Here is a 17,124-nt window from a genome sequence, read left to right as displayed (position 1 = left end):
ACCTCTTTTAATACGTCATTTCAGTGTGTGACATGTATCATGTGTGAAGAGAGATGCAGTCCACTGAGCTATTTCTCACTAAACTAGATGTTTATTTACTATAATTAGCAACTTTATTGGCTTGTAACGTTATTTTTTTATAGTGACAAACATCTTATATTAAAAGTTAAAGATTAATGTGAACTTAAATTACTATCCTTGTTTTGAAATTCTGTTGCACTTCATTTTACCCATGCTAATACACAGCATGTAGCATTAGCATTAGCATTACTCCATCCATATATTTTCCCAAAATTCTCCCATGGGACTTAGCCTTTCTGTAGTATAATACATTGATTTGAAGCCTGATTTATTTTTGACGGAATAGCATCTAAAGATTGAATAAAACAAGCAGACAAACGGTTCCGAAAGGAGTTAATTTCTCTGCGAAGTAATACCAAAACAGCGGTGTCGTGCGTATCTTCAATGCTATTTTTAAATCCAAGCTAAACATCCAAGTAACGGCCTGTATACTGTACTTTCTGATCTACCTGCTGTCTGTGAAAAAAAAAAAAAAAAAAAAATCCAAGTGCGAACTGGAGCGTAAACAAGTGAAGCATGGTATAATTTCAGAGTCAAAACAATGCTCCATATGCTCATTTTCCAATAAAGCCAAGGTCTTCTTATTTGCACGTACAGTATGGGTTTTTTTTTTCTCCTCTTTTAACAGGAGAGTGTTTTCTCAGTCACTGGTGTGCTGTGAATCTGCATTGTTAAAAAGAATAGCCAATAATAAAGGACTTAATTGATACTCATTTCAAAGAGACGCCTGTTGAAAGAATTTCTTAAGTTTAATCACTACCATTCAAGAAGTGTAATGAGGGAATTATGAGGAGCGAATTAACAAAAGCACACAATTATAGCTCACTGGAAGGATGTATTTTAATTCTTCCACTCTCTAAGTTTTTTTTTTTATTCTGTTGCAGGTTACCTGTCAAAGCTACACCCACACTTTTTCACCCGCAATCTGCTGCTTCATTCATTTTGTCGAACCAGATTCTTGGAAAAGGAATATGTTAATGTTTCATAAAAGAGAAAAGTACAGCAGAGTTTTATTGATTGAAAATAATGTTGTCGATCTCATTACAGTGAAATGTGAAATGAATTCAGCAAAGCGATGTTTTCAGACCTTCTACAAGCCAGGAACAACACAGGCTGAGGATTTCTGGCAGGAGTTTCTTGTTTTATTGCCATTTCCATGACAGATTTTTGCCAATGAGCTCTTTGTTAGAGACGGTCAGGGGAATTGTTGGAGTGTAACCCGAGTTAACATGTCAGTCAAATTTAATAATTCGCATCAGGGAAGTTATGTGAACTTTCCCCGAGCAGCTGAGTACAAACTTTGGTCATGATGATAGAAGGAAAAGGGAATGTGATGTGTTTTGTGCCCGGTGCCGAAAAATGTCATCAATAACACGGCACAGGCCACAGGGAGGAGAGTTTAGGAGAGTCTGTTAGGTGGTGAAATATGAATTTTAACAGTTTCTATTTCGAACGTGTCTTGTCAAGTCGAGTCAGTTTTATTTACAGTGTATAACCTGATGTCACAAATCATAAATTTGGTAGAATGGGCTGTCCAGTTTTTGACACCCCCTAAAAAAAAAAAAACAGTAACGAGGGCAAAAAATAGGAACAAACCTCAAGAGGAGCTACAGTGGAGGGATTCCTCTGCCACATACAGGAGGTAGAATAAATTACAGAACACAGAAAAACATCAGGATTAAACATATTCATATATAAACATATCATTGTAATTCCAGAAAAGTATTTTGTTGAGCAATCCCACCAGCTGCTTTTTAACTTTGGCTCAAATCAGAATTTCTTTCTACTTGTATGTGAGACTGATCTGTTTTTTCGTAACAGCACAAATTAAATTGGATGTGATCTTTTCAGTTGTGATTCAGGTCACTTCCATATGTGGATCTAAATCAAATACAGGGATGGTTTTTTTTTTGTTGTTTTTTTTTACAACGGGGCTTCAGTCAGAACTGAATCCATGCGACTCCTACATGACTCTAAATCGACATTTGTCCCAGTTGTTTGATGGTGGGAAAACAAGCGTGGATGCAGAATAAACTAGTTTCTTTGCTTTAGTAGTTTTACAAGTTTATGCCATTTATTTTGAGGAATTGTTGTCTTTTTGAGTTTTAGTGTTAAGGTTTTTTTTATTATTATGAAGAAAGATTTATGAAGTCGAAAAAAGCTGGGTTGAAGGAAAACCATTGTTTATTAAAGATCCAAAGCCAGTTTATTCTCGTGCATCATGAATCATTAACATCACACAATTCACAGCAGATATCAGTCATAAAAAAGTATAGACTATATCAAAAAAATGAAACTGCAAACAAAGCGCGTTTGTAAAAAAAAAAAAAAAAAAAATGTTTGTTTTAGCTCATGTTTCATTGTACATTGTATTTTTATTGGTATCTCATGCAACAAAACTATATTTTTTGTGCTACTTTTCATTATTAGCCTCAATTTTTGTTAAGTAAAATAACCCAAGCATGGAATACACATAAAAATAGCCTTTCACGTCCTGAAATTTAGGATAAAATCTCTTATTGTGAATTCATTCATGTCACAATATCACCACTTCTTGTTCCAATTCCACATCATGAATGTCTGTACACAAGTAGCAGCCATTTCTCTGTGAAATGCTATTTAATTAGCACTGTAATTAATGATTTGGCTTTCGTTAGCATCTGCTCATGAGTTTGCGAACTTTAGCTGCACATGAAGATAATTCTGCAGCATGACTTCATTGACCTCAGTGTTGTTTGACCTCTTATTCTCCTTCACATGTGGGTCATTTCAGGACTGTGACCACCTAAAAATAATATCCTCTACAAAGACAAACACAATAAAAGTCACTGACTGCGCTATCACTGCAGCAGAGCATTTACATTAGTAGGTGAAGCAGGTTTTGTTGCTAAAACAAGTCAGAACAATCAGTCTGGATTGAGCCCTAAGGCTTGCATTGGAAATGTTGTCCAAGATGCAATTACTGCAGCCAGATATTACTATTTATCAAAACATTACCCCTAAATTTGCATCTATTTTTATTTTGTTTTGTGTTTAATTACACTTCCTCTACACTAAGGTGTTAAGGCACCAAATCTCTGTAGTCAAATGCATTAAACTCATGAAAATAAGCCTGAAACCAAATACTAGACTTCGGTTTATGAAAAATAATACATGGAAGCACTGGAAAATAAAATGTCCAGCAAAGAAAGTTAGCTCTAAACACTTTAATAAGTCATGTAACTATTAGGCTTTGGAGCAGTTTTGTTTATTAATACATCGCTTTATGTGTTTGTGTATTAAAATTGTACACCAGGTTTAGTATGAAGGTTTACTTTGGGGGGTGTGGACTGATTTTAGGTGTAAAATCATTTCATGCCATAACTTTATGACTGAGGATTTTGCAGCATGTAGCAAAGTTTTGTAAAAGCAGAAATAAACATACAAATCCTGCAACAAAAAAAACCCTCTACATGAACAATAAACTTCCAAAAAAGAGCAGCCAATTAGAGTTAAGTCAAAGGTTATCTAATTCCCCATTAGAAAAATCCATTTTCGTATCATTTTAATAGGAGTCCTGAGTTGTTAATTGCCACAGGATATCCAGGTCTGTAGTTCCTCATTTTAAGGTCAAACAGAGTGAGATATGAGTCCATTAAAATACAGTACGTCACACAGTTCTAATCCAATATGCAGGCTTTATTAACTCTAATGCGTTTGCCTTCTTTGACTTCCTTCAGAGTGGTTGTTTCTGCTTTTGTTTTTCATGTTTCACCAGTCAAAGGAATGAGCTGCCATGAATTAACATTATCCAAACATAGTTATTTTACCAAAAAATTTGGTAAAAGACATAAACACCACAAATAAATGAGTGCGAAATACAAAATATGTGTATTCATTTGTACTTTGAAGCATATTAAACCCTTCTAAACTGTCTTTTAGTGTATTCAGATGTATGTTTCTCTTCTTGATAAGTCGTCATGGTTCTGTAAAACTCATTTCCGTACATACGCTTTACTTCTCTTTTTAAGGAGTTTCAAAAGGGTAAATACAGTTGTTTGATTGTTGGTTTATATTCTCATACATGATGTTGTTTTATCTCATGCCTCTACTTCTGCATTGATTTAACAGCATCATGTTACATTGCCCCTGCCCTCCTTATTCCGATTCATTTAATCTATTTGAAGTGTCTTGTTTCTGCATTGTTGTACACATCTCTCCTATTATGTTGCTTCCATTTTAGTGTTTTTAGTGTTTTTATTTACATCTTGTATCCTGCTGTTGTGCCCTTTATTTGTTTGTCAAAGCACTTTGTAAACTTTGTTTTAAAAGGTGCTATATAAATAAAGTTATTATTATTAAAGTTATTATTACAGTGATTAGTGCAGGTTTCCACAGTCACTGTTTTACCTGCAGTAGATCATGATTTTAAGTGTTCTGGTCTGTTTACACCAGTGCGTTGCTTCACTTCATGCTGTGTATTAATGTAAATCGTTACTTTATTTACCTTCCTCTGAACTGGACAGAACAGATAAAGGACTGACAAATAAAACACAAAACACACCTCATAGAAGTCTTATTTTATATTAGGATAATCAATTAATATCTGGTTTGATCGATGCAGCAGCCAGTACCAAACTTTTTTCTTTTTTTGATTAAGACTTCTAATTTTACTTATCAGCTTCATCCACTTCCTCAGCTCTTTGTCACCACATCTACAGTGGTAGAATGACAACTGGATGTAATGAATACAATTCTACAACAAAGGAATGAACAGGTTTCCACCTCTTTTCTTCAGATGCAAAAAGAAAATACAGGAAATATGTGCACAGCCTTAAAAGACACACAAAACGGAACTGAATGGGGTCTAAAGGTTAAAGTCACTATTTAATGTGACCTCTGACCCCATGACCAAGAAGCAGCAGAAACAATTAGAAACATCTGAAATGTGTTGAATGAAACCTGGTATAAAACATCAGAAAATGAATGCAATAAATCTCAAATTGTCTGAACAAAATAGTTAAAGACATGTTAAGTGCAAAGGGAGGTCACACTAAACACAGTTACTTTGGTTTATAGAAGCTGTTTTAACCCTGAAACTTTTGATTTCACTGCTGTATATACTTTACATACTGTATATCAGATTCGATCTTTATACAGAGACTGAGAAATGCATATGTGTGGTCATTAGAACTTTACTATGTGCCTGCCTTGATTAAAAAAATTGTTTAGATTCATATTCAGACTACTTTATTAATCCATGAAGGGCAATTCAGTTCACAGTTCCCCTGCCTTATTGTACGTCCAGCCAATTAGGGAACAAACAGACAAATAAATGTAAAACATTCATAGCAGCATGACAGCCACATACACATTCACCTGTCAGTATAGAACAGCAACCGGGCAATAAATTCAACAGTGAAATGACTAAGATGCAAAGAAAGAATCATACTCAGTAAAGTAGCATAAAATAGTTATTGGAAATAAAATATATATCAAAATAGTTGATCTGTATTACACTAGGGCTTGATCTTTGTTGTTTTTACTCTTGATAGACTATAAATAACCACTCAGCCTGATCACAATCAAGGTGTACAAGTATATTTACATCAGTTATTAATCAGTATTGCAAAAGATACCCCCAAAACCATTCCCAAAATGTTTCTGTGGCCATCTTATTACTAGATCTTGCAATCCTCCAAATTTGAAGAAAATCAGATAAAAACTGATAAAATGGTTACCCAATGAGCGTGAAAACGTGCACAATTTTATTGTTATAAGAGAGCAACATTTTTTTTTTTTTCTATTTTTATGCATTTGGCAGACGCTTTTTTCCAAAGCAACTTACAGGGGAAAACCAATCAAATCAATCAAATTTTATTCATATAGCGCCAGATCACAACAAAAAAGTTATCTCATGACACTTTATATATAGAGTTGGTCAAAACCAGACTCTAAGCCAATTTACATAAACAACAGAACAAAATTATTGTACATAATATTTTGTACCACAATAAATAATTACTACTCAACTCCCTGTCTTTTTTATTACAAAATACACACATCACATTGGCTTTCATTTATTGATCATTTTTGTTGAACAGCTGTTTGATTATCAATTCTTATTTTCAGTATTAACACAATCAACCATTTTGTTCTGAAAACCCTTATTTTACAGCCCTTTAATTGTAATAATAGAATAGGAACCTGTTATTTAAGTATTATTATGACTTAATATGCACAACTAGACAGATTTTGGTCTGCTCCCTGGCTGCAGAAAATGTGGGAACAATGTGTCAAATGGATGTTTACGTTGAACCGCGTGTTTTCAATGATGCGTTGTTCACCAAAATTCATGTAGTGTCCGTACACCAATATACTTCCATCAATAATATGGCGTATATGCCTTATAGATATATTGTTATAACTTGTTCACAAATGTTTATTTCCTCCTGTACCAGGAAGACTTAGTTAAAGATCTAACAGAGATGCAACCAATCTTGTAGAGTCCGTACACCAAGTAGTGTCCGTACACCATATCAAAATATGTGGGTCTAATTTGATTGTTTCTGTCAATATATGGAATTTTTCAGCACGCATGCTTTGGACACCACATCTATGCAATAAACAATGCATGATTATCCTGAGCGCTGAAACATTTCTATATCTTTGTAGGCATTAAATATGGAGGCTAGTAGGCTGTAGTGTTCGTACACCCAATAATTTCTGATTTGACAGGGGCAAGCCTGCGAAATTTTTAGTAGACACCATTATCCAAAAATATTTTGGACTTTAAAAGAGAAATATCAGACAAATAAAATGGCCTGTCTGATTTTTTGATAGAGCAATATTATTTTTTTATGTCTGCGCACCCTTCCTGTTACCCTTGATTGTGATCAGGCTGAATATAAACTACTAAAATACACCCACTAGCCTAGCCACAATAAATGCTAACAACCTGTGATGCTCAGCAGTGATGAGTTTACACCCATAGTGAAACATTCTGGGCTGAAGACCACCCTCCTACTGTCGACTGGTGACTTTCATATGCTGACCTTATTGCTCGCTGCTGGATAATTAAAAAAGCTAATGTTTGAGGACTGAAATTGAAAACTAGATCCCTTCCTGTTGAACAAGTATTTGGATAGTCAGACAGTCGGGTTCTGGCCTAAAGCTGTTTTAGCAGATCATCATAGTGGAGATAATCAAAGCCGCACCGCAGATTCTTAAATAGAAATAAATAATAAGTCATAGTTTGTTCGTGGTGATGGTTTTGTTTAGTTTTTAACCAAGTGGCAAGAATCTGATTGACAGGTGTGACAGACAGCTCGCTCACCTGCGGAGTCAGACTTTCAAGATTCTGTTGATTAAATAAAATCTTTTTTTTTTTTTTTTTTTCCTGAGAGACACTGTACATGTGTTTAGAAGGTCACATTGACAATAGTAAAATGACTTTTTAGGCAAATGCATATTGAAGATTATTGTCTTTTTGTATCAGGGAGCTAGCAGTTAGCATTAGCTTGTTCGTACTGTGGAAAGTCATCAACCCACTTTGTCCAAATATGGTCACTCCGGGCTCCAAAAAAGCTAACATAGTGACTAACTACTGGCTTCAAAATAGCAATTCAGACACCAATGGTCAGTCTTATATCAGGATTGTCAAACTTATTTTAGTTCAGGGGCCACACACAGTCCAATATGATGTTAAATGGGCTGGACCAGTTAAAAAATAACATAATAACCTATAAATAATGTCAACTCCAAACTTTTCTCTATGTATTAGAGTGAAAAAAGTAAAATTACATTATGAAAATGTTTACATCTACAAAGAATTCTCCAAAAAAAATGTGACTAATATGAATAATCTGGAATTCGTTAAGAAAAACAAGTGTAATTTTAACATTATTATGCTTCAGTTTTTCATTTACACATAATTTATTTTTCATATTTGTTCAGTGTATGTTCAGGGATAGTTTGTAATTGTAAATATTTTCATGTAATTTTACTTGTTTTATACTAAAACAAAGTGGAAAATTTTGAGTTGTCATTATTTATTTTGTCATTATTTATAGCTCATTATTATATATAGCTCCTTATTATAATAATATTTTACTGGTTCGACTCACTCAGCATCGAATTTTTCTATATGTGGTCTCTGAACTAAAATGATTTTGACACTATTGACTCTTACTATCTTCAGTGTAATTTTTTTATGTCACAAATTCTTCCCATGGGCCAAATCGGACCCCTTCACGGGTCATGTTTGAGACCCCCGTCTCATGGATTTAACAGTGTCCAATGCGTTTCAGTCACAGTGACCTTTTTGATACAACAGAAGCTCTAAAATCAACTGTGTGACTCATAAATCATCCTCCTGATAATGAAACATAAACCTGTAGCAGTAGTATCATTACACAGATGATCATAACTTCCTGTAACCTTCTTTATTTTTCGTGGTGCTGGTGTGCAGCGCTGACGCAGACCGAGCTTCCGTCGGCGAAACGTCTTCTGGTTTTGTAACGTCACAGCAGCACGACCACAACCAACCACTTCAGCTCCTTAAATGACAAATTGTAATTTATTATTAACACATTTTTCATGTGCGATTAATCATTTGAAGAGGGAGGAGGACTCTCCGGCTTCATCGGCGGTTTTAATTAAGCAGAGTCGTTATGCTACTAATTAGCCGATCCTAAAAGGAGTCTTGTCTTATTGTAATTTACTATCAACGTGACAATCAGCTGCTTTCCGACAAAGACGAAACGTGTCAGTCTGGAAAAACAGCTAGCTCTTTATCTGACCCGCTCTGTAGGATGTTTGTGTTTAACCACAACCTGATGGAGTTTGTTTCCCACTTGGTCTATTACAGTCATTTCCTCGACGTCAGGTGTTGAACATATGCTTAGCTGCAGGTTGTTTGTCTTCTGCCCTGTAGGAAAAGGACAGGAAAATATTCAGAAATTGATAAGGCGGGGCGTCTTATCTGCAGCTCTGATATTCTGTCAGATTAGCAGGGGGCCTCATTATGTTTCTGTAGTGTTTTCCCCCTCATGTTCTCCTTAAACTCCCAACCTCTTCCTCTCAATGCGAGCTCTGTCAGCCCTCCTCGGGTTCCTTTTATCCACATGTCAGTCTTTTGTCTCCTGCACCTTTTTGAAGGTTCGCGTCGGCACCAGACCCTCGGATTGTTTGAAGATTGTGTGTGTGGTTTAGATTGTTCTGACATAAGTTGCTGATTTAATGTCACTCTACACCTCAAGACTGTGTCATCTGGTAGATTTTTTTTTTGTTTCTTTCCCCCCCTCCTCTCCCCTTTTAAAACTGGAGGTTTCTTTGAAGTCCATATGCTACTGATAATTGAAGCAATATAATCCGCTGAAGATAATAAAGAGAGCCTCATTTAACGGGTTCCTTTTTGAACTCGCAGAAACTGTTGTTGTATTGTTTTTAATTTATCACCTGAAACTTCAGAAAATATTTGATCGCGTGTCAGTCATTTTTGGATCATTTGTTCAAAGGCGTTGTAGGAAACTGCCTTTTTATTTAAAGAGGTGCCTGTTAGTTTAACATCTAATTAACAGCTAAGTCACTTAATAAAGCATAAATACTCTTTTTTTTTTGTGCTAATTGGCTTCTCAAAAATGAAGATTAGCTGCTTTGCTTTAGTTTGTGTCACTGGAAATTAGAAACCTGGCATCTCATCCTTGCACATACACAAAGAGAACACCTTCTGTTTCATTTTGTTGTATTCAGTCATTCATTTTCCAAACTGCTTAATCCTCGAAAAGGTTTGCAGGGCTGGTGTTTCCAGACAAACATCCATTCAGTCTCACATTCACACCTATAGGCGATTTAGACTGACCAGTTGACCTACTAGTGCGTATCTTTGGACGATGGCAGGCGTATCGTACATGGGGAGAGCATGTAAACGTCACATAGAAAGGCTCACATCCATGGATTTAACCCAGAAACATCTTCCTGTGAGGCAGCAGCGCAAACCACCGTTTTGCCCCCATTTTGTAGTATAGTTTTTGTTTTATTCTACTCGACTATTGTATATATTGTTTATTTTACTCAGTTTAGATCACATATTAACATCTATCTGTCCATGTCAGAGTTAATTTAGCTTGGAAATTGCATATTTCACATATGGAGAATAAAGATTGATATATAAATTGCAAATTTAATTTACCTTTCCATATTTATCACATGTGATAAAACATACTTGTTTAATTACTTTTTTATGTCCAGTGCTTAAACAGACCTTAATATAGTCTGACTAACTCTGCGGCTCGTATCCATGATAACATTAGCATAAAAATAGAGTACTTCAACTGGTTCTCAGCACAAAACAGACTTCACGTAAATGCACATCAATGTTCATATCTACCTTTAAATATTACCAGACATATAAACAGTTAAAGGTTAAGTCTAATTCTGTCTTAATACAAACAGTACCTAGCATTAGCGATTAGCATTAACATATTAGGAGCTTATTGTGTTATTTCGGATCTAATTCTTAATTTTATCCTGTTTTCAAGCCATTTATAGGTCGAGACTATAAGATTCAGTACAATCCAATATTAATCATGTTTTCATTCATTGTAAATCCAGTACAAATAAGAACAGTTGTGTTTTCATGGGTCTGCCATGTTTGTGTAGTAGCTCAGAAGGAACATCTCCCATCGCTTAATAAGTTTTATGTTATATTGCAGTTACACAACTATTACGTACAATGTCACACATACACCGGAGTTATTATTCCCTTGAGTAAAAAGCACAAAAACCTTTTCGCGCATTTTGCTATTTTTTAGGTAGAAGTAGGAATGAAGTACCCAAGGCCATTAAACGGAACCTTCAGTTTAATTGATTTGGTAAAGAGATCTATGTTATTATATTATATACCATTATTTTATTAACAATAACAAGGCTTAACATTATTTTATTAACAATAGCAAGGCTGAACAGACATTTTATCCTGGCACCCTTTTTTTTTTTTAAGCTCATTGTGTGTTCAACATTAAATATTTAACATAATAATTTAACATAATGGCATGATTTAAGAGTGTTCAGAAATAATGGAAGTCAGTAACCAACTCATTTATCAGATGGGTTTTTATGTATGTGGTCTAGTCCTATGTATGAATTTTTATATTGTTGTTTTATTGTTACTATATATATATATATATATATATATATATATATATATATATATATATATATATATATATATATTCTTTCTTGCATAATGTGTCTTTGTCAATTTTTATTGTTATTATTATTTTTTAGTATTATTATTATAATACAGCCTAGGTTATGTAATGTTGTTCATCTCCACATAAAAATTCCATTAAACCTACTTTCATCACTTATCTAGATTCAAAAGGTTTGTGATCTATTAGTCGTCACACTCATAATGTGCACCGTAAGTTTCTGTGTAACCTTCCTTTTTATTTGCCATTTGTTAGCGGAAAACATCCCCCTCGCAGACCTTTAATAAAGTCCCCAATGAGCAAAGTGATTCACAAACACTGACCTTTGAATAACTGAGATACAAATGCAGAAATAATAAGCTAAAAGGCAGAAACAGCCCACAGGTGTTCGCCTTTAATTAGCGATCTTCTTATGTCCCTACCACAGGTGAGAAGGTGACCATGTTCCCAGTTTTGGACATCGACCAGAACGACATCGTGGACACAAACGGAGCGGGAGACGCCTTCGTCGGAGGTAAAATAATTCTCCACACAGCTTGATATCTGTGTACGTTCCCAATTAACCTTTGATACCAGCAAACTATGTAACACAGTAGCATGTGCAGGTTATATGAGTGTGACATTTACCCCGCTGTTTTCACCCGGTATGAGCCGATCAGGGCCACATATAAAACAGTCATCATTTAAAGCCTGTTGAGGTGGAAATAGCTGCTGTCTTATTCTACATGTCATTAATACCTGAATCCTCTCTGTTCCTCAAACTACTTTGGAGATAACGATCTGACTTGTGCTCTTTTTTCTACCCAGGATTCCTTTCTGCACTGGTCCAAGAGCACAGTTTGGAGGAGTGTATTCGGGCCGGACACTACGCAGCCAACGTCATCATCAGACGGGTCGGATGCACCTTCCCAGAGAAGCCTGACTTTCACTGATGCGTCCTGGCGCTGCATTTATATGTTTTCACTACAAACTGTATATGTATGCTTCAGGAATTTATGTACATTCTTTTTTATTTACAGTGAACTAAACACTCCAGCGTGAATATTTTAACAAACTTCAATAAACGAGTCAAATGTCAGATATGAAATTTGTAGCTAAACATATATATTTTAACACGTAAAGTCCTTGTATTTGTAATTTACAAGCATACAATCAAAAACATACTATCATGATTTTAAGACTTAAAATGTAAACACATGGGACCTTATTCATTCTGGCAGATGGGTTACAATACTACAATACCCATGAGCAATGGCAGTTGTTGCCATGGAGAAGTAGCCAAAAAAAAGGGGAGTACAAGCAGTAGTCAAATGAAAGCACTGAGAAAGCTGGCACTTGAATTCATGCAGAAATGAGCCATGATTTCAACATCTTAACCTTAAGCAGCCATTAGCGAAACACGTAACTGAAATGTAAGGCTCTGTAATTGGTTGTTTGCACCTGAAATGCACTCTGGGAGTTTTAGTCATCTTCTATCCATCAGTTTTTATGTCCACAGGATTGACATTGTCTTCTTGCAACTCTGTTTCTTTGAAATATCCTGAAATTTACCACTAAATACCAGCTAATTCTTAAAAATTCTGAGTTATACTTTATAACACTGCTGTGAAAATCAATTTTTTAACAGACTTTTTCACTTTTACACCGTCTTATTTGCATTTCATGATGCTTTAACATACCAGGTAATGCAAAAGATTCATTGCAAGCTGTATTTTATTTACGGTAAATCTTCAGATCAGAAATCTCTGTTATTAATTTTTCAACAACATTGACTCCTTCTATTGGCCATAACTGGAGGATTGTGGGTAAACTGATAATAAAGGACAATAAAGCAAAGAGGCAATTGTAATAACATAAAGGCTGTTTTTACACAAGTTATAATTACTAACAAATAAATCTAACAATTCCATTTCAGAGTGTTATACTCTATTACATTTCTGTACACTGCTTATAAATATTTGGAGTAAAACTATCTACTGATGCATCTCATGGTCTGGAAAAAGCTCATAAACTGACTGAACTCCTGTTTCAAACATGAATATTGATCTCTTCTCATATCAAACATTGGAAAATGGTGTGTTTTAAAGGAATACTCCACAGAAAAATCAGCTTTTTTAACGCCAAACACCTTGCATTCTTGAAAGTCGGCAGCTCTGGAAACTTTTCTTTATATCTGGCATGATTCTTCACAGTTACACAGGATTATAAAGGCATCAGAGTCAGAAAATAAAGTATGAAAATGCCCAAAACCAAACTTCTCAAACCACTCCTGCAGCTTAATCCGTGCCTCAACTGTCCATCTGTATGTTCAGTGTGATCCAAACACTCCGCAGAGATAAATACACCACTTCTGTGCTGTACTTTTGTCTCATTGTTCGGACTCTTTGCCAGAAATAGCGCCTTTAGAAAGTGATTTTATTGCATTTATTTGGATCGCCAGTGAATATGAGGTCCAGACACACTAAATTATCAGATAACTCACAAACTGATTCCAACACAGGATAAAAAACAGACAAAGTGAAATTAAAAGTAATAGGATTTTGCATTTCTTAAATAATCTTTTAGCATTGAGCCTCATTAAATAGCAGATAATAAAATTTGCTTTGAGCAATTAGTCACCAAGGTGCTTTAGACATAAATATTAAACCAATAAATAAGAAATATCAATGTTAATATAACATTACTTCACAGAAAATAAAATGGCCTTGCTGGTTATTTTACTTTATTTATGAAGGATTTTAAGAATAACACTTGTTTGTAGCATATTGGCCAAATTAATTAACAGTGAAGGAGTGATTTGACAAGTTTCTCAGAACATTTTAATACACATAAACAAGTTGTTGTCTTTGTTTTTGTCCTTCTGGGCCACGATTTCAATCCAATCAAACTGTGAATCAAAGCTGATGACAGCTGACAGAAAAGTTATGAACTGAGTAGTGTTTACAACTGAAAAGTTCCCGGTTCTGTGGTTTAGAAGGATAAATCTGGAGCCCTGGAGCAGCTCTGAGTGAAACGATGATTAAAGATTTAAAAAGGAAAAAACTACCTTTCAAGCCTACAGGTGGGAGTATTCCTTTAATACAGCTGTCATCCTGCAGACGTTTAAGATGGGGCGTCCGTATGGGTAACTTCTACTTCACAAAATAATGACACTTTTAACAAAATGAAACTGGGAAGGATTTTTTTTTTTTTTTTTGGTTATTACTTAAATAAAACTTGGCCTTTTGGGAGCCGGCTGCACCATTTAAGCAAAACCAGAATGCAAAAGCACACAGGGTTTGTGTCTTCGCTCATTATTTAATCAGCCAGCGGCTCCATCATGCTAATCACTTTTGGACAGCTCAACACCCCCATTAATGGGGAGGAGGAGGAGGAGGAGGAGGAGGAGGAGGGGGGTGGGGACCGGGACCAGCCTGGTGTCCTGGCTCTGCTCAGTCACCCCCACCACCACACTCCATTGCCACCCCCCACCCCCACCCCACTCCACACTCATGCTCGTTGGGTCCTAACTGGACTCTCGGGGTCTGCAGGGCTACAGGAGATCATTTTTCTCAGTTAAGGGATTAGTGGTTGCTCTTCATGGCGATCATTAGAGGGACCTGAAAATTAGGCTGATCCCTCGTACCCAGCTGTGCTGTCGCTGGGGGTTGGAGACAAGGATCAGACGGAGGCCCCTCCCCTCTTTTCCTCCCCCCCCTCTTCCTTTCCCACTGACTGGGGGCCAGCTGAAGTGTTGGGCAGTGTCTCGAGTGTTTTATGGAAAACAATTCACCGCTCATCTGCTCTACAAAGAAGTGTGATGGAGAATAACATCTCCTTTTCCCCTACGACAACCTGTTAGATCATATTTCCTTTTATTTTCCAGTCAGGAGAGTCCATTTTTACACTCCCTGCACAAGAGCTCTGTTTGCTGTAATGAGGCATAGTTTATGCATTTATGCTAATCGAGGGCAGCTAGGTGAAAACATTCTCCAGCCAAAATGTTATTAACAACTTTGAGACACTTTTTTTTCATCAGCATTTTTTAAGGTTTCACACAGATGCGCTTTGAAAAGGACCACATTTCTGATTGGGCAAGATCACACTCCATGGCAGCTGGTTCATTTGCTTCTCAAGATGACAGATGGCAAAACACAAACACAAAAAGAGGGAGCCATGATTAAGTAATGAGAATGCCTGCCACAATAAGGAAACTACTTTTCTCACTTTTACTGCTAAACTTTTACTCAGTCGATGTAAGAGGTGGAAAAATGTGCACATTTAATTCATAGTTTACTGTAATTGTGCGTCTGTTTTGCAAGCGATGGAGCCTAAGGCGTTCTGAAAATGTTTAACGACACTTTATTGTGTAGCAGCAATCTACAAAATTGCTTTTCATTCACTGTTACAAACAAAAACACGCTGTTAACAACTTTGAAGCAGTGATTGAAAACTTGACTCTGTGTTATTGCCGACAAAAGTGCGACCAGAATTAATATATTTCTTTTGAATGCAGGCAAAGGAGTAACTGGGGCCCTGGCCAGTGTTTTGCCCCGCAGATGGGCAGCAGTGTTTGTGAACACCAGTGTGGCAGTTGGCAGGGATTGAGGAGGGGGATGGGCAGATTGCAATGGCACATGCTCCAATTCAAATTATCCCTGGACCCATGCAGCAGTGGAGGACCTGCTGGGGCCCAGGGTGGCATTCATTATAACCAGACACAGGCAGGTTCTGGTTATGACACTGGGGCCACAAAACAGCATCAAATACCACTTTAGTCTTTACTCGCCTGATTTGAGCAACATTTCAAAAGGATGTTGCATTAGTCGCACCTTTTCCACAAGTCGACTTAGAATGTGATCAATGGAGTTAAGCCTCTTAAGATGTTGTTTTCTTAACAAACTCTACATAACAGAGGAGTGAAAATCAGAAATTAAACATGAATCATAAAGTGGCCACTAACAGATAAACCCTGACAGCTTCAGTGATTAAAAAAAAGCATCTCAAAGTAAAACACCAACTGATGATATGGATCTAATATCAGCAGGTGAATTATTCCAATCCGCTGTGGCTTTACACATAAAAGCTGCTTTATTGTTATTTCAGCAGAAGTATCGCCTAAGTTGGTAATTTCAAAGTAAAGGATACAAGATGCAATTGTAAATAAAATCATAAATGTCAAGGAGTAATTTGTCAGGATGATTGAATTAAATAAAACACACAAGTAAACAGGAAAAACCAACAGGGTGAGGAGAAGATGATTTGATTAGGTATAAAACGACTGAATGAATAACACCTCAGCTCTCTTATAAAGGTTAAATGTTTCCATTTTAGATCTTTTTTCACTGTACTGCACGTGTTTATAATCTAACCAATTATCTCTCTAATTACATCTGTATTGCTGCATGAAAAATGGGCTTTCTAATGCTGCGAAAGCGAGACAGAGAGGAGCAAAAAATGTAGAAAATTTAATGATCTACATTATTGCTAACAACTATTGCTCTTCCTTGGGCATGGTGAAGTTAATTAGAAGATTATGGTGTTAGTGTATAATATCCCACAATGCCTTGGGTGATATTGGCCGATGCAAAAACGTCTTGTTTTATTAAAAAGTCCATGTCAAAATGAATCACATTTATATCTGGTCGGTGGTGAAGTTAAAAATGCCCATAGGGAATTAATGTTACTAATAGGAGTGTTAGGACATAAAAATATCTCGCAGTGACTAATCCTGCTAAAAGATGAAGTGTAAAAATGTTCCTCGCAGCTCATCACTGGACATGTTGATGGAGGAGGAGGAGGAGAGGGGGGGAGGTTAGTGGTGGAGGGGGGGTAAAGGAAAAGTGAAATTGACAATATCATTGTAGGAGCG

General features: G+C 36.1%; 1 protein-coding gene across 3 annotated transcripts in view; it reads left to right on the top strand.

Moving 5' to 3' along the window:
* The window catches only part of LOC115410097 (adenosine kinase-like), a 247,018-nt gene extending 233,887 nt beyond the window's left edge, over positions 1-13,131 (top strand). For all 3 annotated transcript variants that reach the window (XM_030121542.1, XM_030121543.1, XM_030121544.1), the window contains 2 exons: positions 11,701-11,787; positions 12,081-13,131. In XM_030121542.1, the coding sequence (XP_029977402.1) occupies positions 11,701-11,787; positions 12,081-12,205 (212 nt within the window). In that variant the 3' untranslated portion in view covers positions 12,206-13,131. The remainder of the gene's footprint in view (positions 1-11,700; positions 11,788-12,080) is intronic.
* The last annotated feature ends 3,993 nt before the right edge of the window (positions 13,132-17,124 follow it).

This window comes from Sphaeramia orbicularis, chromosome 19 (assembly GCF_902148855.1).
Source record: "Sphaeramia orbicularis chromosome 19, fSphaOr1.1, whole genome shotgun sequence".
In the NCBI taxonomy this organism is placed as follows: domain Eukaryota; kingdom Metazoa; phylum Chordata; class Actinopteri; order Kurtiformes; family Apogonidae; genus Sphaeramia; species Sphaeramia orbicularis.
The sequence above is the reverse complement of the archived record's forward strand: the minus strand, read 5'-3'. Positions and strand labels throughout refer to the sequence as shown.